Genomic DNA, 23,602 nt, shown 5'->3' with positions numbered 1-23,602 from the left:
ATAAGTGGATCCATTATTATTTTCTTAGAACCATTTTCTAGATGTGAGGCAGCTGATTCAAAGGATACTCAGCTTTTTTAAGGCTTTTGAAATGAATTTCCAAATTGCTCTTGAGAAAGGCCATACCAATTTAGTGATTTGGCTCTTGTGTTGTACTCAGAATCTTACTATTTTTCTATTTCTAGACCATCATTTGTCATAGAAAAGTAATTTCCCCCATCTTCTTTTTATATTGGCAAGTTTTTAATTAACTTAGGGCTTCCTGTGAAGTCTGAAGTTAATATTCTTTTATCCTTATCATCTATTGCAGAGTAACATATCAATAAGGTCGGGAAGAAAATATCACTTCTTTGACCCTAAATATCTTCTTCTCTAGTGTTAATCAGAGGCCTCTGTTACCATTCGCTCACACAGAACAGCAGCGGTAGGCTTTTCTTTGCGCAGTATCAGCGTATCACCTGCGGGGCGGCCAGATGCCCCTCTGCCTCACGCTGTCAGTGAGCTGCACCCACTTGCTGCTGCCTGATTTCCGTCGCTCTGCGTTTCTATTCAGTGGAAGCGCAGTGCACTTCCAAACTGTATAACAGCATGCACTGTATTAAGACTTACTCCTGTGTTTACTTATCTTTCATCCATACACTTCTCTTTGCTGGAATCTAGAATTTACTGAGTTATTTCCAAAGGCCATGAAACGTGATTGCTATGAGGTCTAGTCTTCTTGGGAGGATGCAGTCTCTTTGTGGAAGCCCCCACAGGGTTGACACAGTGCTATTATTATTATTCCATACACTTTTTGTACCTCCACCTGTCACCAAGAGATGGAATTGAAGTAATGACATCTCACCAATTATTTGATGACATAAGTTTTCTTGTGTGCTGCCATATTACTTAAATTTTTAAAATAATATATTGAGCTAAATATTATCCCTTGTGCTGAAGGAAAGTAAAGCTCTTTTCAGAGCAGGGAATTTTATGTCATACGGTATTCAGTGTGAAATAGGATAGAAATGTGTCATCAGTCACAACGCATACGAGACTGAATTTAGAGCATCTGTGTTCTGTGACCACGGTTATCTGGTCTCCATGCAGTGAGGGGTCTTGGTTTTACTGTTTAGCACAGACCTAGACTATTATGGGCTTCCCCAGTGGCTTAGACTGTAAAGAATCTGCCTGCAATGCAGGAGACCCAGGTTCGATCCCTGGGTCGGGAAGATCCCCTGGAGAAGGGAATGGCTACCCACTCCAGTATTCTTGCTGGAGAATTCCACAGACAAGAGGAGCCTGATGGCCTACAGTCCATGGACTCGCAGAGTTGGACACAACTGAGCAACTGTCACTTAGACTACTACACTGTAAACAAGGTGAAAATTATAGGGCTTGTTTAAACTGACCCTGAACGGTAGCAGACGTCTTTCTTAAATGGCTTTATTGATGCACATAGAGGCACCACTCTTTTCTCTTGCCCTCTGTTTACTGCAGATCAATTACTATGTAAGTGAAGTCACCGCTCAGTCGTGTCCGACTCTGTGCGGCCCCGTGGACTGTAGCCCACCAGGCTCCTCCGTCCATGGGATTTCCCAGGCAAGAGTACTGGAGTGGGTTGCCATTTCCTTCTCCAGGGGATCTTCTGGACCCAGGAGTCAAAACCAGGTCTGAATCATGACTCATTTTTCTTTACATAGGCCAGTTCTTTCCTCAAGCCAAATTTAGCCAGAAAGGAAAGAAAGGATTCTTATTTTGGTGCATGCCACACTAAAATAAAACAATGCAGCTTCATTCATAGTCTCCTTATCTAAAACATGTATTTGCGTCTAAAACATATCTAAAACATATATTGCATCTAAAACTGCATCTAAAAACATATATTTGTATATATATGATATACACAATATGTCTGTTAAACATCAGAACGATTTTCACAATGATGATATTTATAGTCAATGTGAATTTTTAGCTTTACATGTAAGTATATTAACATATATATTCATACATACGTATCAAAGTATTTTGCACATCTCACCATATATGTATATCTCTATATATCTGCATGTTTACTAGGATAAGAGAAATAGCATTTATTAAAGTGAAAGTGAAAGTTGCTCAATCATGTCTGACTCTTTGCCACCCCATGGACTGTATGGTCCATGGAATTCTCTAGGCCAGAATTCTTGGCAGCTGGAGTGGGCAGCCTGTCCCTTCTCCAGGGGTTGTTTGCAACCCAGGGATTGAACCCAGGTCTCCCGCATTGCAGGTGAATTCTTCACCAGCTGAGCTACCAGGGAAGCCCAAGAATACTGGAGTGGGCAGCCTGTCCCTTCTCTAGCAGATCTTCCTGACCCAGGAATCGAACCAGGGTCTCCTGGATTGCAGGCATATTCTTTACCAACTGAGCTACCAGGAATACAAATTTTAGGTATCTTGTGATGTTTAAATAAACTCACAATATTTTAGTGCCTAGAATTTTTTTTAACTTATACATTTCAGTACCTTACATTTTCTTCCCTTTCCTAACATAGTCTTCAGATGAATTAATATACTGAAAATCAGTGTATTATGGTGAAGTGAAAATCGTGGTGTTGCACACATTACCAGGGGTTGCATCAGAGCAGTGCTCACGTTTGTTTAGTCACTAAGTCATGTGCATGCTTATGACCACTTGCTTGAAGCATACATCTCATGTCCTCTCCACCTTTAAGACCTTCCTCAGGTATTACTGCATGCTTACCTTTATTTCTTCTCTGATGTTATTGAAATAGTATAAGTTGTAATACTTCCTTGCCTACCTATCATATATCAGTCTGATTCTTCTCTGTCCTTAACCCTTGATGAATGACTACTAGAAGTGGGCTTTTATAACATGTAGAGAACAAGCCAGGAGTTTTCTTGTGCTGATTATATCCATTTGACAGATGTGTTCTGAAACTTTTCTTGTAGTCATTAAAATGTGAAGTAAAATTTGAAATGCTTTGTGTGATATATTGTTACTATAACAAATAATAGTTTAGGAAAGAAAATATTTCTTCTAAGAACTCTCCTTATATAAAAAATAATAAAATAATAATAAAATAAAAAATAAATATAAACTAAAAAAATAAAAAAAATTAAAAAATAATAAAACATAAAAGAATATTTCCTTTTATTTTCATGTTTTGGTATTTCTAGGAAATGTTTTCCTCTATTAAAGGTAAGTACTTATAATTTTTTTTTTGCAACTCTGCTCTAGAGTATAGTTGAAATGCACATATTAACTTATTTTAAACCTTCTTTTATCATTTGTGATTGTTAAAAGAAGTAAAGGTTAAAGTAAATTGTGTAAGTGTTGGGTAAACTCAACCAGCTCTTGATAGATTTTTTTTTTTAGCAAAGTAGCAAGAAAGAAAAATTATTTAAGGACTTCACATACTTTTGAATCATGCAAATGAAATTTTCTCTCTCTTTTTTTTTTTTTTTGCTTAAAAACCTTTTTCCTTTTATTCTTTTGCATTTTATTTGTTGTAATGGTAGTTTGCCAGGAGCAGATGTTTTTAGGAGGTGGTGGTGGTTTGGTAGCTAAGTCATGTCCAACTCTTGTGACTCCTTGGACTGTAGCCCGCCAGGCTCCTCTGTCCGTGGGATTCTCCAGGCAAGAACACTGGAGTGGGTTGCCATTTCCTTCTCCAGGTTTTAGGAGGTACAACCCAGTCAAAAAAAAAAAAGCACATCTGTGTTTATAATGCAATATGTATTAATATAGGTCATATTACTTTAATATATCAGTACCTGATGGGTATGTGAATTATTTAAAATGAGCATCTGTGTACTATTTTATGGTACTTGAAATAAAATGAATTTTTAATGTTCGTATGTAATACGACCTGCCAAGATTATTGTGGTAAAAAGTTTTCAGATCCAAATTAGGAATCAGCTGCAGTGTTTCTCCCTCACTTTATAGCAAGCCTAAAGTTGGACTCAACCTCCAGTGATGTTTTCCTGCTTTAAAATGGGCTAATTATGCACATATTTATACATGATTATGTTAATAATTTTTGAGTCAGTTAAACTTCAAGCTTGGCTTGCATGCCTCTTCAGTCTTTTTCATTCTGGAATTAAAGCTATCCAAAAATAGAAATACCAGTTTAGCTGATCTCACTTTCCCCCTGCATTTAGTAGTTTTATATAACAGACAACCTTAAAAATTTTCTTAAAGTTTTTCTTCAGGGAATTATTTAGATTAGAAATTCTGATTCATGTTATCAATCTTTAAAAAGTCTTAATCGAGATTAAGTACAGGTGTCATTGAGGTTTCAGTTCGGTACAACAAACTCGTAAGTGGGAGATCTTACTCTTTCAGACCCTCTGCTTGCTGGAAGTCATGGTTACAGACCCTCAGAAGAGGTTTGCTGAAGGAATGCTCACCAGGCAACTCCATCCTTCAGAGGCTGTTTAGGTTTTTACCTGCTTCTTCTCCCCTCTCAGTAAGGCTGATGAAGCTGCTGTAGTCTGAAAGGAAGACAGAATTTGCTGCTCTGTTGGTTTGTGACACGTATTTTTTCTTTAGGAGAACTTATTTTCATTTTGCTGGATCACACATTTTAGAGAGCTCTTCTCGGTTAAGCTGATTCTGGGCAATGTTTCTGAGCTGGACTAACCACAGAGTAGGATCTTACCTTACTCATGGCTGTGAATCATATTAATCCATTTATCTTAGCTGTCATGCAATTTGCTAATTAAGTCATTCTAGGGGTTAGGGGAAGTGAAAGACTTTGAAATAATCATTCCATTCTCCGAACAAAGCAGCATCAGTTAATGTTCTTGCCCAGTTGTTTTATTCTGATGTCTCATAAACCCAGAAATGCAAGATAAGTTTAGATCTTATTGTTGCGTCCATCTTCCTCACTTTATTTGAAGATTGTGCAGAAGATATTTAAATACAAAGTGATAAATTTAGGTTAAAGTTATTCAAAAATTTTATTATCAAACTGAAGCCTGTTAATTGTCCAACGTTTGGAAAATACCGAAAAATATAAAACCAGGAAATTTAAAAGTATCCATGATCCAACCATCTAGAGGTATAATTATTTAATGGATTTCATTTTGGCCTTTTCAATTCATGTTTTTTCACAAAATGTAATTATTCCTTTATATTTTGCAACAATAACTGACATTTTCCGAGTGCTTATATCATAGAAGGCAGTGAACTGAGAACTTTATATGTGTTATCTATTTCATGTTCACCACACACTATTGGACAGTTTTTATTTTATTTTATTTATTTATTTATTTTTATTTATTTTTTTATTATTTTTATTTTTATTTTTCCAGTGGGTTTTGTCATACATTGATATGAATCAGCCATGGATTTACATGTATTCCCAATCCCGATCCCCCCTCCCACCTCCCTCTCCACCCGATTCCTCTGGGTCTTCCCAGTGCACCAGGCCGGAGCACTTGTCTCGTGCATCCCACCTGGGCTGGTGATCTGTTTCACCATAGATAGCATACATGCTGTTCTTTTGAAATATCCCACCCTCACATTCTCCCACAAAGTTCAAAAGTCTGTTCTGTATTTCTGTGTCTCTTTTTCTGTTCTGCATATAGGGTTACCGTTATCACCTTTCTAAATTCCATATACATGTGTCAGTATGCTGTAATGTTCTTTATCTTTCTGGCTTACTTCACTCTGTATAATGGGCTCCAGCTTCATCCATCTCATTAGGACTGGTTCAAATGAATTCTTTTTAATGGCTGAGTAATATTCCATGGTGTATATGTACCACAGCTTCCTTATCCATTCATCTGCTGATGGGCATCTAGGTTGCTTCCATGTCCTGGCTATTATAAACAGTGCTGTGATGAACATTGGGGTGCACGTGTCTCTTTCAGATCTGGTTTCCTCAGTGTGTATGCCCAGAAGTGGGATTGCTGGGTCATATGGCAGTTCTATTTCCAGTTTTTTAAGAAATCTCCACACTGTTTTCCATAGCGGCTGTACTAGTTTGCATTCCCACCAACAGTGTAAGAGGGTTCCCTTTTCTCCACACCCTCTCCAGCATTTATTGCTTGTAGACTTTTGGATAGCAGCCATCCTGACTGGCGTGTAATGGTACCTCATTGTGGTTTTGATTTGCATTTCTCTAATAACGAGTGATGTTGAGCATCTTTTCATGTGTTTGTTAGCCATCTGTATGTCTTCTTTGGAGAAATGTCTGTTTAGTTCTTTGGCCCATTTTTTGATTGGGTCATTTATTTTTCTGGAATTGAGCTTCAGGAGTTGCTTGTATATTTTTGAGATTAATCCTTTGTCTGTTTCTTCATTTGCTATTATTTTCTCCCAATCTGAGGGCTGTCTTTTCACCTTACTTATAGTTTCCTTTGTAGTGCAAAAGCTTTTAAGTTTCATTAGGTCCCATTTGTTTAGTTTTGCTTTTATTTCCAATATTCTGGGAGGTGGGTCATAGAGGATCTTGCTGTGATTTATGTCGGAGAGTGTTTTGCCTATGTTCTCCTCTAGGAGTTTTATAGTTTCTGGTCTTACATTTAGATCTTTAATCCATTTTGAGTTTATTTTGGTGTATGGTGTTAGAAAGTGTTCTAGTTTCATTCTTTTACAAGTGGCTGACCAGTTTTCCCAGCACCACTTGTTAAAGAGGTTGTCTTTTTTCCATTGTATATCCTTGCCTCCTTTGTCAAAGATAAGGTGTCCATAGGTTCGTGGATTTATCTCTGGGCTTTCTATTCTGTTCCATTGATCTATATTTCTGTCTTTGTGCCAGTACCATACTGTCTTGATGACTGTGGCTTTGTAGTAGAGTCTGAAGTCAGGCAGGTTGATTCCTCCAGTTCCATTCTTCTTTCTCAAGATTACTTTGGCTATTTGAGGTTTTTTGTATTTCCATACAAATTGTGAAATTCTTTGGTCTAGTTCTGTGAAAAATACTGTTGGTAGCTTGATAGGGATTGCATTGAATCTATAGACTGCTTTGGGTAGAATAGCCATTTTGACAATATTAATTCTTCCAATCCATGAACACGGTATGTTTCTCCATCTGTTTGTGTCCTCTTTGATTTCTTTCATCAGTGTTTTATCATTTTCTATGTATAGGTCCTTTGTTTCTTTAGGTAGATATACTCCTAAGTATTTTATTCTTTTTGTTGCAATGGTGAATGGTATTGTTTCCTTAATTTCTCTGTCTGTTTTTTCATTGTTAGTATATAGGAATGCAAGGGATTTCTGTGTGTTAATTTTATATCCTGCAACTTTACTATATTCATTGATTAGCTCTAGTAATTTTCTGGTAGAGTCTTTAGGGTTTTCTATGTAGAGGATCATGTCATCTGCAAACAGTGAGAGTTTTACTTCTTCTTTTCCTATCTGGATTCCTTTTACTTCTTTTTCTGCTCTGATTGCTGTGGCCAGAACTTCCAACACTATGTTGAATAGTAGTGGTGAGAGTGGGCACCCTTGTCTTGTTCCTGATTTCAGGGGAAATGCCTTCAATTTTTCACCATTGAGGGTGATGCTTGCTGTGGGTTTGTCATATATAGCTTTTATTATTGTTGAGGTATGTTCCTTCTATTCCTGCTTTTTGGAGAGTTTTAATCATAAATGAGTGTTGAATTTTGTCAAAGGCTTTCTCTGCATCTATTGAGATAATCATATGGTTTTTATCTTTCAATTTGTTAATGTGGTGTATTACATTGATTGATTTGCGGATATTAAAGAATCCTTGCATTCCTGGGATAAAGCCCACTTGGTCATGGTGTATGATTTTTTTAATATGTTGTTGGATTCTGTTTGCTAGAATTTTGTTAAGGATTTTTGCATCTATGTTCATCAGTGATATTGGCCTGTAGTTTTCTTTTTTTGTGGCATCTTTGTCTGGTTTTGGAATTAGGGTGATGGTGGCCTCATAGAATGAGTTTGGAAGCTTACCTTCTTCTGCAATTTTCTGGAAGAGTTTGAGTAAGATAGGTGTTAACTCTTCTCTAAATTTTTGGTAGAATTCAGCTGTGAAGCCATCTGGTCCTGGGCTTTTGTTTGCTGGAAGATTTTTGATTATAGTTTCGATTTCCTTGCTTGTGATGGGTCTGTTAAGATCTTCTATTTCTTCCTGGTTCAGTTTTGGAAAGTTATACTTTTCTAAGAATTTGTCCATTTCATCCAAGTTGTCCATTTTATTGGCATAGAGCTGCTGGTAGTAGTCTCTTATGATCCTTTGTATTTCAGTGTTGTCTGTTGTGATCTCTCCATTTTCATTTCTAATTTTGTTAATTTGGTTTTTCTCTCTTTGTTTCTTAATGAGTCTTGCTAATGGTTTGTCAATTTTGTTTATTTTTTCAAAAAACCAGCTTTTAGCTTTGTTGATTTTTGCTATGGTCTCTTTAGTTTCTTTTGCATTTATTTCTGCCCTGATTTTTAAGATTTCTTTCCTTCTGCTAACTCTGGGGTTCTTCATTTCTTCCTTCTCTAATTGCTTTAGGTGTAGAGTTAGGTTATTTAATTGGTTTTTTTCCTGTTTCTTGATGTAAGCCTGTAATGCTTTGAACCTTCCCCTTAGCACTGCTTTTACAGTGTCCCATAGGTTTTGGGTTGTTGTGTTTTCATTTTCATTCATTTCTATACATATTTTTATTTCTTTTTTGATTTCTTCTATGATTTGTTGGTTATTCAGAAGCGTGTTATTTAGCCTCCATGTGTTTGAAGTTTTAACAATTTTTTCCCTGTAATTGAGATCTAATCTTACTGCACTATGGTCAGAAAAGATGACTGGAATGATTTCAATTTTTTTGAATTTTCCAAGACCAGATTTATGGCCCAGGATGTGATCTATTCTGGAGAAGGTTCCGTGTGCACTTGAGAAAAAGGTGAAGTTGATTGTTTTGGGGTGAAATGTCCTATAGATATCAATTAGGTCGATCTGGTCCATTGTGTCATTTAAGGTTTGTGTTTCCTTGTTAATTTTCTGTTTAGTTGATCTATCCATAGTTGTGAGTGGGGTATTAAAGTCTCCCACTATTATTGTGTTACTATTAATTTCCTCTTTCATACTCTTTAGCGTTTGCCATACATATTGTGGTGCTCCTATGTTGGGTGCATATATATTTATAATTGTTATATCTTCTTTTTTGATTGATCCTTTGATCATTATGTAGTGTCCTTCTTTGTCTCTTTTCACTTCCTTTATTTGAAAGTCTATTTTATCTGATATGAGTATTGCGACTCCTGCTTTCTTTTGGTCTCCGTTTGCATGAAATATTTTTTTCCAGCCCTTCACTTTTAGTCTGTATGTGTCTCTTGTTTTGAGGTGGGTCTCTTGTAGACAGCATATATAGGGGTCTTGTTTTTGTATCCATTCAGCCAATCTTTGTCTTTTGGTTAGGGCATTCAACCCATTTACATTTAGGGTAATTATTGATAGGTGTGGTCCCGTTGCCATTTACTTTGTTGTTTTGGGTTCACGTTTGTATACCCTTTCTGCATTTCCTGTCTAGAGAAGATCCTTTAGCATTTGTTGAAGAGCTGGTTTGGTGGTGCTGAATTCTCTCAGCTTTTGCTTATCTGTAAAGCTTTTGAATTCTCCTTCATATCTGAATGAGATCCTTGCTGGATACAGTAATCTAGGTTGTAGGTTATTCTCTTTCATTACTTTCAGTACGTCCTGCCATTCCATTCTGGCCTGGAGGGTTTCTATTGATAGATCAGCTGTTATCCTTATGGGAATCCCTTTGTGTGTTATTTGTTGTTTTTCCCTTGCTGCTTTTAATATTTGTTCTTTGTGTTTGATCTTTGTTAATTTGATTAATATGTGTCTTGGGGTGTTTCGCCTTGGGTTTATCCTGTTTGGGACTCTCTGGGTTTCTTGGACTTGGGTGGCTATTTCCTTCCCCATTTTAGGGAAGTTTTCAGCTATTATCTCCTCGAGTATTTTCTCATGGCCTTTCTTTTTGTCTTCTTCTTCTGGAACTCCTATGATTCGAATGTTGGGGCGTTTCACAGTGTCCCAGAGGTCCCTGAGGTTGTCCTCATTTCTTTTGATCCTTTTTTCTTTTTTCCTCTCTGCTTCATTTATTTCCACCATTTTATCTTCTACCTCACTTATCCTATCTTCTGCCTCCGTTATTCTACTCTTGGTTCCCTCCAAAGTGTTTTTGATCTCATTCATTGCATTATTCATTTGTAATTGACTCTTTTTTATTTCTTCTAGGTCGTTATTAAACAGTTCTTGAATCTTTTCAATCTTTGTTTCCAGGCTATTTATCTGTAACTCCATTTTGTTTTCAAGATTTTGGATCATTTTTATTATCATTATTCTAAATTCTTTTTCAGGTAGATTCCCTATCTCCTCCTCTTTTGTTTGACTTGGTGGGCATTTTTCATGTTCCTTTACCTGTTGGGTATTTCTTTGCCTTTTCATCTTGTTTAGATTGCTGTATCTGGAGTGGGCTTTCTGTATTCTGGAGGTCTGTGGTTCCTTTTTGTTGTGGAGGATTAACCCAGTGGGTGGGGTTAGACGATTGGCTTGTCAAGGTTTCCTGGTTAGGGAAGCTTGCATCAGTGTTCTGGTGCGTGGAACTTGATTTCTTCTCTTTGGAGAGCAATGGAGTGCCCAGTAATGAGTTTTGAGATGGGTCTATGTGTTAGGTGTGACCTTGGGCAGCCTGTATATTGATGTTCATGGCTATGTTCCTGCGTTGCTGGAGAATTTGCGTGGTATGTCTTGCTCTAAAACTTATTGGCTCTTGTGTGGTGGTTGGTTTCAGTGTAGGTATGGAGGCTTTTGGACAGTCACTTATTACTTAAAGTTCCTTGTAGTCAGGAGTTTTCTGGTGTTCTCAGGTTTTGGGCTTAAGTCTCCTGCCTCTGGATTTCAGTTTTATTCTTCCTGTAGTCTCAGGACTTCTCCAACTATACAGCCCTGATAAGAAAACTTCTAGGTTAATGGCTAAAAGATTCTCCCCCGTTAGGGACACCCAGAGAGGTTCACAGAGTCACATGAAGAAGAGGAGAGGGAGGAGGGAGATAGAGATGAACAGGAGGAGGAAAAAAGGGGGACTCAAGAGGAGAGAGACAGATCTACGCAGCTGTCTGTTCCCAGAATGTTCTCCGTAGCCCAGTCACCTACAAAGATTCACAGAATTGGATTGGGAAGAGAAGGGGAAAGGAGGGAGTAGAGGTGTTCTGAGGTAGAAAACAGAGAATCAAGATTGGGAGAGAATAATCTTCGGTTTAAAAATAGGGTTTCTCTTCTTTTTTTTTTTTTTTTTGTAAGGTTATAGTGTATTGAAAATGAAAATTAAGGAGTAGTAGAGGAGTACTAGAGGACTTTAAAAGAAATAAGAGAAAAAGAAAAATAGAAAATAGAAGAGAAAAAGGAAAGAAAAAAAAAAGAAAGAAAAAGAAAAAAAAAAAAAAGAAAAAAAAATTTTTTTTTCCCCCTAATTAAAAAATCGTCAAAGTCTATGGAAATGAAAGTTAAGGAGTAATGGGGGAGTAATAGGGGATTTTAAAGGAAAATAAAAGAGAAAAACTAAAAAAGAAAAAAGAAAAAAAAGAAAAAAATTAAAAAAAAAAAAAAAGAGAAAAAAGTAAAATTATATCTAGGAGTTTCTCTGGAGCTGTTGCGGTCAGTGTGGATTCGGCTCAGTTTCAGATAGCTCCTCGTTCCAGCTTACACTTCTCGATATCTACAGGCTCCTCCGGTGTAGACAATGTTTCCTAGAGGGATTTTAATCTGTTGCACCAGTCCCTTCTGAAGCGGTTCCCTTTGTTTATTTGGCTTCTGTTTGCCGGTCTCTTCAGAGCCTCATTTCCGCCCTGACACAGGCGGGCGGAGGTGGACTCTTATTCAGGTAGCTAGTTCCGTCGCTCCGCGGGGAGGGGCCGGCGCCGCGGGGAGGGGCTGACGCTGCTCTCTCCTCTGCGCTGCTCAGGCTCCCGGCTGTTCTATATGGAGCACGCCCCGCGCTGCGCGAGGTTCCAGCCCTCGGGTGTTCCACAAAAGCGCGGAAGGAAAAGCTGAGCCTGCTCTCAGTGCCTTCCCCGTCAGAGCGGTCCAGGCAGCCAGGGGCTCGGTGGGCGCACTCTCCCCAGGTGTGGCGCGCCCCCTCCCTTCCGCGGACCCAGTCTCAGTTTCCGCTGGCGCCAGTCGGGTGCGCGCGCCTTCTGCCCTCCGCGTCCCCAGCCCCAGTCCCCGCCCGCGCCGGTCGGGTGCCTGCGCCCTGTGTCTCGCCGCGACCTTCCCCTCCCCCCTGCCTCCTGCCTCCGGCGGGGCTGGGCCGGTCCGCAGCCTGCGAGCTCTTCTCTGGACTTTCTCGGTCCCTTTGTTCTGCGAACGGCCGGCAGTGTGTTCCGGCCGGCTAATTTTCTCTCTCTCTTTTGGTCTCCCACAGTTCAAGTTGACAACTCACAGAAGCTCCCTCCGATTGTCCTCAGGGCACTCAGGCCCGGACCCTACCCCAAGCAATGCCGCCTAAGAGCTCCCGGGACGGATCTCCGTCCTTAGCTCTTTTGTCTCACTTTTTATCTTTTATATTTTGTCCTACCTCCTTTCGAAGACAGTGGGCTGCTTTTCTGGGCGCCTGATGACCTCAGCTAGCGATCATAAGTTGTTTTGCGAAGTTTGCTCTGTGTTCAGTTATTCTTTTGATGAATTTGTAGGAGAGAAAGTGGTCTCCCCGTCCTGCTCCTCCGCCATCTTGGCTCCTCTCTCTATTGGACAGTTTTTAATGATGAATCTGAGACTTAGAGAGATTTTACTCAATGTCAGAAAATTAGAAACTTGAGATCCCCAGTCTGTACAAATAGCATAGATCTGCTTCTCCTTCCTCTTCCCCACTGAGAACAACTGTAAACCTTAGAAATTATGCAAGAGGCTAAAGAGGAGAACTCTGAAAGTTGGTAAGAAACAGGCAAGCTGGTTTGGGACCTCTGGACTGGAGGCACCCAATAATAGTAGAGCGTGTTGCATCCCCCCAGCCAGCACAAGGACCAGTGAGGCCGGGCATTGTCTGGCCCCCGAACTAGCAACACGGGCAGCTCAGATGGGCCCCTCCCTGCCCCGGTGAGAGAAGAGCGAGCCTCCTGTCGCCAGCAGGGAGGGTCAGTAGAAGCCCCTCTAAGTCACTGGCCAGGTGCGTACTCCCCTTCCCTGAGGGGCCTGCGAGACAGCTGGGCCCCTGCTAAGGGGGCCTGCCGTAGCATTTGGCCCTGCCAGGCAACTCCTTCGTCCTGTGGGTCTGAGGTTCCCTTCCCCGCCCAGAGACACAGGCTGGTGAGCCCACAGGTCAGGGAGCCTGGGGAGTACCTTCCTGCCGGGAGGCCTTGAGACGGAGGGCACCCGTGCCTGCGGAAACGCTTTCTGTCGTCTCAGACAGTACCTGTGGGAGCCTCACTGCCCCAGATAAATGAAGCAGACCAAAAGAGCACTGCAGTGGCTCTGAAAATTGGACTGTCATTAAAACCACAGCTCATGAAGGTAGGCCAAGACCCGTATGAGTGACTACCTAGAGAAGAAATCCTCAAGAATATAGAAGGGCTGGACAGCAGAGTCAGTCAATGAGCTGATTGGCCTTTCTAGAACATGCCACCCAACAATGGCAGAATGCAGTCTTCTCAAGAGTTCATGGGACATTTGCTGGCATGGGGCACATCTCAGGGCTTAGCGCAGACCTCAGCACATGTAAAACGTTGGACTTACGCAGAGTGTGCCCTCTGACCACAGTGGAGTAGAACAAGGACTCGAGCAGAGGGAAAACTCAAGAGCCTGGAAAAGCTCCAGGCAGCTGAAAATGAGACAGCATGCTTCTAAGAAATACATGGATCAAAAAGATCTTAAAGGAAATAATAGTACACAGAACTGAATGGAAATGAAAACAAGCATATCAAAATTTGTGGAATGCAGCTAATGCAATTCTAAGAGGGAAATGTATAGCACTAAATTTTACATCAAAAATGAGGAAGGATCTCAAATCAATAATCTAAATCCCTACCTCAAGAAATTAGAAAAAGAAGGTGGGGGGGACCTGAAAACCAGCTTAAAGAATGAACATTGAAGAGCAGAAATCAATGAAATTGAAAATAATAGAGAAAATCAGTGAAGCAAAAAGCTGCTTCTTTGGGAAAAAAAAAAAAAAACAATAAAATTGATAAACCATTAGCAAGACTGAGAACAAAAAACACAGATCACTAATGTCGGGAATGAAATGGGATAACACTACAGATCCTGCAAGCCATTAAAGGATATAAAGGACAGCTTTGTGCTCATTCATTTGCCAGCTGAGAAGAAATGGACCCGTTTGTCAAAAACTACAAACTACCAAAACTCAATCAAGATGAAATAGGTATTTTGAAGTTTTATAGCCACAAGAAAATCGATCCAGGGTAGAGGCTGTGGTTACAAAAGGGCAATGCTCAGGATCTCAGTGGGGATGGACATATTCAGTGTATTGGCTGTGGAGAGGGTCGCCTAAACCTGCACTGTGCTGAAACTGTAGAATTAAACACACACACATGTACAGAAATGAGAACAGGTTAAACTGGGGATATCTGAAAACGGTAGATTTTATTTGTGTCAAATCCTGGTCCCAATATCCTGTAGTTTTGTGAAATATTACTGTTGCAGAAGAAACTGGATGAAAGGTATTGAATATCTCTATAATTTCTTACAAATGTGTGTGAAGGTATAATTATCTCAATTACATTTTCAATTGAAAAAATAAAAAACAACTTGTTACTTTTAGTTGAAACCTGACAGTGATTCCAGAACCTACGTTCCCAATAACATGTTTACACCGCCGTGTGATTTGAGACATTGCATTACTAAGTGGTTTTATGCAGTCACATTGATTCACACTATGTGTAAATTTAAAAGTGAGTGTGTATGTGTATGGATACATTGGCGTTTGCATATGTATCTTCATCAGCAGTGGTTAATACAAGATGATACAGGTTTTTTCTATCACATAGTTTGAAAATTCCATTCAATATTGGCAGTTGTGGTCACTTTTTAGATTCTAAGTGACATAAACCTGACATGGCCTGTTAGGTAGAACCAATTGAAATTACCTGTATGGTTGTCAAGTTAGACCATTTTTGATTTACAGAAATGGCTGTTTCATATGGTTCAAAGAAATTGCTGGAGCACAGAGGATTTCTCGGAAAGATCTTGGAGTAGGTAACGGGATCACAGGAATTGTGGAGGGACAAGAGAGCTCCGGGGGGGTCTCTGAGGCTGGAACCTGGGATACAGTCTCTCTACATATATCTTATTTTTTTCTTCTTACATGTTGGGTTCTGCGGCAGATGAACATTCGCCAATACCTCTTGCAGTAGGACCATTGGGAGCCTCCCGGGTCTTATGCTAACCTTCCTTCAGTCAGAAAGGAAGGGAACTTCCCTCCCTGAAGAGTTTTTTGAAGAAATCCTAGGGAGGACTGAGATGAACCTGGTTTGGGTCACATTCCCATCCTTTTCCAAACAGTGGGAAAGGAGCAGTGTTTGAGGAACAGCCCGGCAGTGTGGACAGAAGGTGGAGATTTTTGCTGTATGAAGCGGGACGTGGAGAGGGAGGCTATTAGAGTGACCACTGGGCCCCAGGAGTGCTGCAGTCCACAATGGTTATTGGGGCAAGATACCCAAATGATAGTTAAATCGTGACTGTAAAAACAGTTTTTAATATGTGCTTAATTGTTATAGCTTTTGAATTCAGTAGACCTTTCCTCTCCTGCTAAAGACAAACCAATCTATATTAGGGACTATCAAAAATATTTTTAAAATAACATTTAAACAAGGAATATTTGTATGTTTTTAATATATATTTTTATTAGGCAAATGTGTATTCCACTCTGAATTCAAATAATCACTTTTTCCTACCACACTTGAGGTCATGTATCTAAAATTGTTTGAAAGCACGCTTTTGACTAATGGATGTTAGAAGCAGCCGCTGAATATTTTAAACTTTCCTGTTGCATACAGGATGTATCTTTTTGAAAATTGAAGAATGAAAATAGAAAGCATACCCTCTCCCAACTGAAGGTGTCTTCTTTGAAGTCTTTTTAGTCTGTCATTGAGATGCTGAACCTAACTATGATATATAAATAGTCATTTTTATTAATATTACAAAAGGCAGATGTGTGCTTGGAAACAAAATCCTGAACGGTACACACTCATGACTCTTGCAAGGGTATGATTTACTGTGTTGCAGTCTGGCTTTATAACTCACCACCACAAGAAGCATCAGTTTGAACGAAGCTGTTGCCTGCTTGGTACAGCGGTCATGGGCAGTCTTCTTGTCCACTCTGTTATCCAGCATGGCTTACATGAAGACCCACGTGAACTCTGCTTTGGTCAATTTCCAGGAAAAATAGTTTCTCTGCCAGTAAATTTTTGTGTCTGTTTTGTCAGAAAACGAGAAGATGCATGCTTTGAATTTTTCTTTAGTGCCTTGGGGGGTGGCGTCCCAGGTGGCACTAGTGGTAAAGAGCCTGCCGGCCAGCACAGGAGACGTAAGAAACGCCAGTTCCATCCCTGGGTTGGGAAGGCCCTCTGGAGGAGGGGTGGCAGCCCACCCAGTGTTCTTGCCTGGAGAATCCCATAGACAGAGGAGCCTGGCCGTCTATAATCCACAGGGTCACAGAGTCAGTCACGACTGAAGTGACTCAGCATGCGTCCAGTTTAGGGGTCCAGTTTAGCGCCCAGATGTAGGAATCAGCACCCTCGGGTGTAAGTCATTCGTTTGTACTCTATTGTGATTCATTCTTAAGTGTGCTGCAATCGCTTTTACTGTATCTGTGAAGCCCTGTTGTAACAGAAGTGTTGATTCAATTTACCTGCATATCTGTTTACAATTTCTGAACTGTTTTTGCAATCATAAATATCTGAACCTCCAAAATAACCCGGCAAAGTTCAAATAGAGATGACACTGTGTTTTCTCTTCTTAAAAGCTCATCCAAACAAAAACAAGCCCAGATGAACTTAGTGTTATCGACACAGACTGTAGACTTCACAAGGGCAGGGACTCTTGTTTTGTTCACCACTATGTCCCCAGTTCCCAGTATAGTGCCTGACACTCAATAAATGTTTCAAGGTGATTGATGTTGAATCAACTTTAAAAGTACTGAGCTCCTCAGAACTTGGAAGAACACAGAAAAACTTGTATTGGCAGAAGAGAGAAATGCACAGCCCCAGGAGACCAGAATGTGGCTCAAAGCAACCTGTCACAAGCACATTTCTTTGAAGTCTAGTGTTTTATCTTAAAAACTCTCGCTCATTTTAAATTCTACTTCATCGTAGGACTATTTGTTTTATCACAAAAATTACTTTAAATGTTATCCATCATCAAAATAATATCATGCTTCTGGAAAATGCACTGTGTGTATACTGAATGCCCCTAACTAACACATCTCTGTTGCTTTTGAGAAATACAAATGTCCACTTATTTACATTCTATTTAAGTACTATATATATGCTGATGACTTCCAAACATGTGTCTTCTGTGCATCTCTCAATCCATCATCTTAGTTGATGACAATTCTGTCTTTCCAGTTGACTGGGCAAAACAGTAGTCGAGGCATCCACGACTGTTTCTTTCTCTCCCTGTCTACAGCCAGTCTACTTGAAGTTACTGTTGTCTCGGCCTTGAGACTATATTGTGAATTAGATCTCTTGTAACCACCGCTGCTACCACCACCATCTCTTAAATTGAACAACGAGTCTATGAGACTGAAGTGACTCTAGTGCTGGTGGCTTTTGTAAGCAAAACGAAACCTAAGCCTGTAAGTGTCTTGAAGATTACGAAATCAAAACCCTAAGAACAGCTGATCACAAACAACCAGCTTGGCTTTACCATAGCCAAGCAAATGATTTCCTTTGCTTCTGTGCTTCATGTAGATTTTCCCCTGGCTCTGTTGGGTAGACTGCTCCTGATCACTTCCTGTTTGGATTGCCTGACTCAAACTGATTATGCTCAGATGAATTCTTATTTTAAACACGTCTCAGTTTGTCTTCCAACATGTCTTACCTGGGTTTGTTCAGGAGCTGTGTCTGTCCCTCCTGTCTCCTTTCTGTTCAGGGTCCTTATAGCGCCTGTGTGATCCTATAAACATGCAGGTTGGATCACGGCCCTACTGGGCACAGCCCTGTCCAGTGGCCGCCCATCTGACTAGGTTGCGGGCTGCGTCCTCACTAGGCCCTGCAGGGCCTCGATGTCCCCTCTGTAGCCTATCCCCTCCTGCCTCCCCCTCTTCCTGGGTCTCTGTCCCCGAGTCTGGCCTCTTTGCTGCACCTCTAGCATGCCTGATTGGTGTTCCCTCAGGGCCTCACGTTCACCGTTCCCTTTGCCAGACCAGCTCTTCCCCAAATGGCTGGCTTCTATACTTCAACTGGGTCTTTCCTCAGAAGTCACATTTGCAGTGAGGCCATCCTATGTTAAACTTCACACTTACCACCAAGCATATCCCCGTTTCTCACTTTTTTTTTTTTTTTTTGATACTTAAAAGTCAACATTAAAATAACTAAGATCATGGCATCTGATCTCATCACTTCATTGCAATTAGAAGGGGAAAAAGTGGAAACAATGACAGATTTTATTTTCTTGGGCTCCAAAATTACTGCGGATGGTTATTGCAGTCATGAAATTAAAAGACACTTGCTCTTGGAAGGAAAACTAGGACAAACCTAGACAGCATATTAAAAAGTAGAGCCATTACTTTATCCACAAAGGTCCAAGTGGTCAAAGCTATGGTTTTTCCAGTAATCATGTACAGATGTGAGAGTGGGACCATAAAGAAGGCTGAGAGCAGAAGAACTGCTGCCTTCGAACTGTGGTGCTGAAGACTCTTGAGAGTCCCTTGGATCTCTTTCTTCCTCAGCTTTCCTCCTCTGCAGAATACACCCCTAGACTCTAAGCTTGATAAAGTCAGGATAGAATGGTGCCTGTTGCATACCAGGCGTGCCAGGAAATCTTCCTTTAATAAACTCTGTGTCCAGAGTTATCAGAATGCTCCCTCTTAACTCTCTCACTCATGTCTTTTTAAAGAAAATACTTATTTAATTATTTATTTTTTGGCCATGCAGGCTCTTCATTGCCGTGTGGGCTTTTCTCTAGTGTGGCAAGCAGGGGCTACTCTCTAGGTGCGGTGCATGGGCTTCTCATTGAGGCGGTTTCTCTTGTTGTGGAGCATGGGCTCTAGGGCATGCGGGCTTCAGGAGTTAGGCGTCTGCCCAGACCAGGGATCGGACCTGTGTCTGCTGCAATGGCAGGCAGATTCTTTACTTCTGAGTCACCAGGGAAGCCCTCACTCATGTCTTCAGTCAGACCCCTAACACTCACCCTCAAAGTCTAAAGCCTGCCTTATGTTTGTAGGATACTGGGCTAACTTTGTGTATGAAATACTTCTGAGCCACCCGTCTATTAATAACTGTCTGTGGACACTGTTTTCTCCAGGCATCAGAGACAGAACTTCTAGTGGAGACAAGAAGAATGCTGTCTCCTCTCTGGTCACTTCTTTATTCCCACAGGGGTGTCCCAGGTCAGTTCTAGAAAGTATAAGAGTGGTTGTAGAAGTTGGAAGGCCCCAGGAGGGAGCATAAACCTTCCTTTGATGATTTGTTTCCTCTGGCAGGGACTCCTTAGGAGACTTACGCATCAGGATGTGTATTGTCCTAAATGGTGGTTATTGGCCTGACATAATGTCCAGCACATAATAAGTGCTCATTAAACCATTCATGAATCAAGATTGGGCCCCTGAATTTGAATTTGATGACTTGTTTCTCCCAATACAGCTTACACATGGCCTTCACATATTTACATTCTGAAGCTGCAGGAGATGTTATCAGAGGCAAGGCTACAAAGAGCATGTTTCCTCCCAGAATGCACTGTTTCTAACAAGCAAGCTAAGCAGGTTTTTCTGAACATGGGCTTAAACAAGATTCATTACAGGGGTGGCCTTGCACTGCGAGCTGGTTTTTATAGGGAACCTGTAAGTTATGAATAGTTCACTCTCTTTTCAAAATTTTCTTTTAAAATTCACATTTGCTTTCATTTTCTTCTGAAAATGGATTGAGAAAGGTTAGTTTTAACAACAAAAATGCCAGTGGGGGCAAGTACAGAGAAAATTTGCAGTCATCATAAATATTCTAGGCCTCTGTCTTTTAACACGCTGCAGCTATGTTTACATAGTGGATCTGGGACAGAATGCAGTGCTGTGTCTGTACAACACGCGGCCTGAAAGCCAGTGTTCACATGGAGAATATAGCGTGATGTTTGGGGAGCTGCACAGTGTCCTAGCAACAGATGATTCCAAGTGCGAGGCAGAGACTCTCTCCCAGGGTTTCAGACCATGGTGTAAAGTGTCCAAGAATAACTTGTCATTATCAACCTTGACCCTTAAACCTTTAAAATGACATTTTCTGTTTATTCGAGTAAAATATGCTCATCATGGAAAATAATCTGGAGTCTTAAGGTTTTATGTGTAAGAAGTGGTGTATAGACCTTTAGTCCCAGCCAAAAGGGTAAACTAGCATAGGCTACCTGTTTCCTGCTCTCAGGAAGAAAGTACAGAAACTCAGGGAAACGTGGGTGCTGAGGACAGACAACAGACCCCAAAGACCCCTTGTGGAGCTGAAGGCTGTATGGACTGTTGGGATCGGCGGGTCTGTGGCTACAGCCGGTGGGGAGGCCAGGCGCGCTGGCCGCACTGAGGTGCTATGCTGGGTGTGCGTTAGGTTCGGCGCAGGCGAGCAGACTTAGGCTGCTATCAGATAGAGAGACTCATCCGCCCTGTTCTGTTACAGGGAGCTGTCTGGTTTTCCCACCACCACTCACTGAAAAGACAGTCTTCTCCACTGTATATTCTTGACTCCTTTGTCAAAGATAAGGTGCCCAGAGGTGTGCTGCTGCTGCTAAGTCGCTTTAGCCGTGTCCGACTCTCTGCGACCCCATAGACGGCAGCCCACCAGGCTCCCGTCCCTGGGATTCTCCAGGCGGGAACACTGGAGTGGGGTGCCATTTCCTTCTCCAGTGCATGAAAGTGAAAAGTGAAAGTGAAGTCGTTCAGTCGTGTCCGACTCTTTGCGACCCCATGGACTGCAGCCTACCAGGCTCCTCCATCCATGGGATTTTCCAGGCAAGAGTACTGGAGTGGGATGCCGTTGCCTTCTCTATAGGTGTGAGGGTGGGAGAAATTGAGAGAGTAGCGTGCAGACATATACATTACCTTATGTGAAACAGCCAGCCAGCGGGACTCTGCTGCGTGCGGCAGGGAGCTCAGAGCCAGCGCTCTGTGACGCCTGGAGGGGTGGGATGGGGAGCGAGGCGGGAGGGAGGCCCAGAGGGGGAGGCGACATGCGTGTACCTGTGGCTGATTTGTGTTGCTCTGTGGCAGAAACCAAAACAATATTGTAAAGCAATCATCCTCCAATTAAAAATAAGTAAAGTTTTTCTAAAAAGAGAAGCTCCACGGGCAAAATGACCCAGGACTAAGATTCTAGACCGTATCTGCATCACTGGATTGAGGGGAAACCAGAGGGACTGGGCAGCGGGGATAAATAAACATAAGAATGGGTCCTAAAAGCAGTCTCTGTCCATACAGAAACAGAAGGTGCAGCAGTCAAAGCAGAACAGAGCTTGGTTTCTCTAATGAGAAGTAGGAAGGAGAGGTGGGGTGGGGGAGAAAACAGAGAGAAAGCACATCAAAACGGGAAATGGGAAAAAGTAGTCAGAGTCCAATATGATACTAATTATAGTGCATGTTACTGTAATGTACGTTATAAAGAGACATTCTCAGATGGAATAGAAAAATAAGATGCAAAATGAATTTTCTATAAGAAACACACTTCAAAAGAACAGCAGGAAAAGGTTGAAAATAAAAGGATAGATAAGAAATACACAAATAGGATCCAAGAGAAAGTAGCAGTAACTTAAATATAAGGGAGAAAGAGGAATGTTATATCCTGATAAAAGGAGCATTAGAACATCAAGACTACAAAGTCAGTGCAGTCATCAGAAACACAGGTATCTAACAATACAGCCTGAAAATATACCAAGCAGAAATTGACAGAACTGCTGAGAAAGAGAGGGAAAATCAACAATTGTATTTGAAGATTTTTTTAACACACCGCTCTTAGAAACTTAAATCTGCAGTTAAAAAATAAGCAGATATGAGAAACCCTGAACACCACATTAATAAACTTGAGCTTTCAGAAATTCACCTAAAACTGTATAACTCACGGAAATGTGACTTTGGTGGGGGGGGGGCCTCATGTGGAATGAATATATATTATGCCATAAAGGAAGCCTCAACTAATTCCCAAGCATGAAAGTGATACAAATTAGCTTCCCTCAATATTGTGCAGTATAATAAGAAATTAATAACAAAATGATAGCCCACCCCTCCCATAAAAAAACCCCTTATGATTACAAATTGAATAGCATATTTCTAAATAACCCTTGGGTTAAAAAGGAAATAAAAATGACATTATGATATATTTAGAATTGAAAGATAGTAAAAACATTAAATGTAAGAACTGTGGGATATAGTTCAAGCAGTGCTTAAAGGGATTTTACAGTCTGAAATACATTTATCAGTAAAAAAGAAAGGTTAAAAAATAAATGAGCCGGTTTGAGCTCCAAGTCACACATAAAACCTAGAGGAGTGGGGTGGGTGGGAGGTGGGAAGGATGGCCAAGAGGGAGGGGACACAGGTATACCTGTGACTGATTTGTGTTGATGTGTGGTGGAACCAGTACAATGTTGTAAAGCAATTATCCCTCAATTAAAAATAAACAAACTTTTAAAAATGCAAAATAAATAAGTGAGCCAACATTGAACTCAAAAGTTAGTATTAAAAAAAAAAAGTTTAGAGAAACCAGAAGGAAGGAAATAATAAAGGTAAGCACCAAAGACAATAAAATGCAGAACAATAATAAATGATAAAGAAGGCTAAGAAAAGCCAAAACTGGATCTCTGAGAGACCTCCTAGAGACTGAACATGAAGAAAAGAGAAGAATGAGAACAAACGATGAGGCTATAGACCAGACATTTTCAGATGAAAAAGTATTGGAACAAATATATGCTAATAAATTTGGGGGGACTAGATAAAATTAATAAAATTTCAAAAGAAATGTAAAATGTCAAAACTGTCACAAGAAGAAATAGAGAACATAGTTAGGTGAATCTATGATTAAACCAGTCTTGGAAAATAGTAGTCAAAGGCTTTTTCTCCCCAAATCTCTAGGGAAAATTTTATAGGTGATTTCTGATAAACTTTTAAATCACCGTCACTTTTTCTCTTTTACCAGTTGTTCCAGAAAATAGAAGATAGAGGGGAAAATATGCTCAGCTTATCTTATGAAACTATTGTAGCCATTGTCAGAAAATCTATGACTGCATATTTAAAAGGCTAGGGGGGGAAATGATTATCTCAGTGTAGCAAAATCATTTGATAAGTTTTAACATCGGCACAGTGGTGAAGAATCTGCCTGCCAACGCAGGAGGTACAAGAGACAGGGGTTCAGTCCCTGGGTTGGGAAGATCCCCTGGAGAAGGAAACGGCAACCCACTCCAGAATTCTTGCCTGGAAAATTCCGTGGACAGAAGACCCTGGAGGGCTACAGTCCATGGGGTCA

General features: G+C 40.7%; 1 protein-coding gene across 3 annotated transcripts in view; it reads left to right on the top strand.

Annotated features, from left to right (window-relative positions):
• SDK1 (sidekick cell adhesion molecule 1) overlaps positions 1-23,602 on the top strand; it is a 622,975-nt gene that overhangs the window by 116,252 nt on the left and 483,121 nt on the right. Inside the window, exon 1 of one of the 3 annotated variants that reach the window (XM_061153767.1) lies at positions 2,671-2,707. The exons of the other annotated variants lie outside the window; for them this stretch is intronic. Within the exon in view, the coding sequence (XP_061009750.1) occupies positions 2,677-2,707 (31 nt within the window). The 5' untranslated portion in view covers positions 2,671-2,676. Of the gene's footprint in view, positions 1-2,670; positions 2,708-23,602 lie in introns of those variants that run through there. 3 annotated transcript variants of the gene reach the window in all.

The sequence above is a fragment of the Dama dama genome, chromosome 10 (assembly GCF_033118175.1).
Source record: "Dama dama isolate Ldn47 chromosome 10, ASM3311817v1, whole genome shotgun sequence".
Taxonomy (NCBI): Eukaryota; Metazoa; Chordata; class Mammalia; order Artiodactyla; family Cervidae; genus Dama; species Dama dama.
The sequence above is the reverse complement of the archived record's forward strand: the minus strand, read 5'-3'. Positions and strand labels throughout refer to the sequence as shown.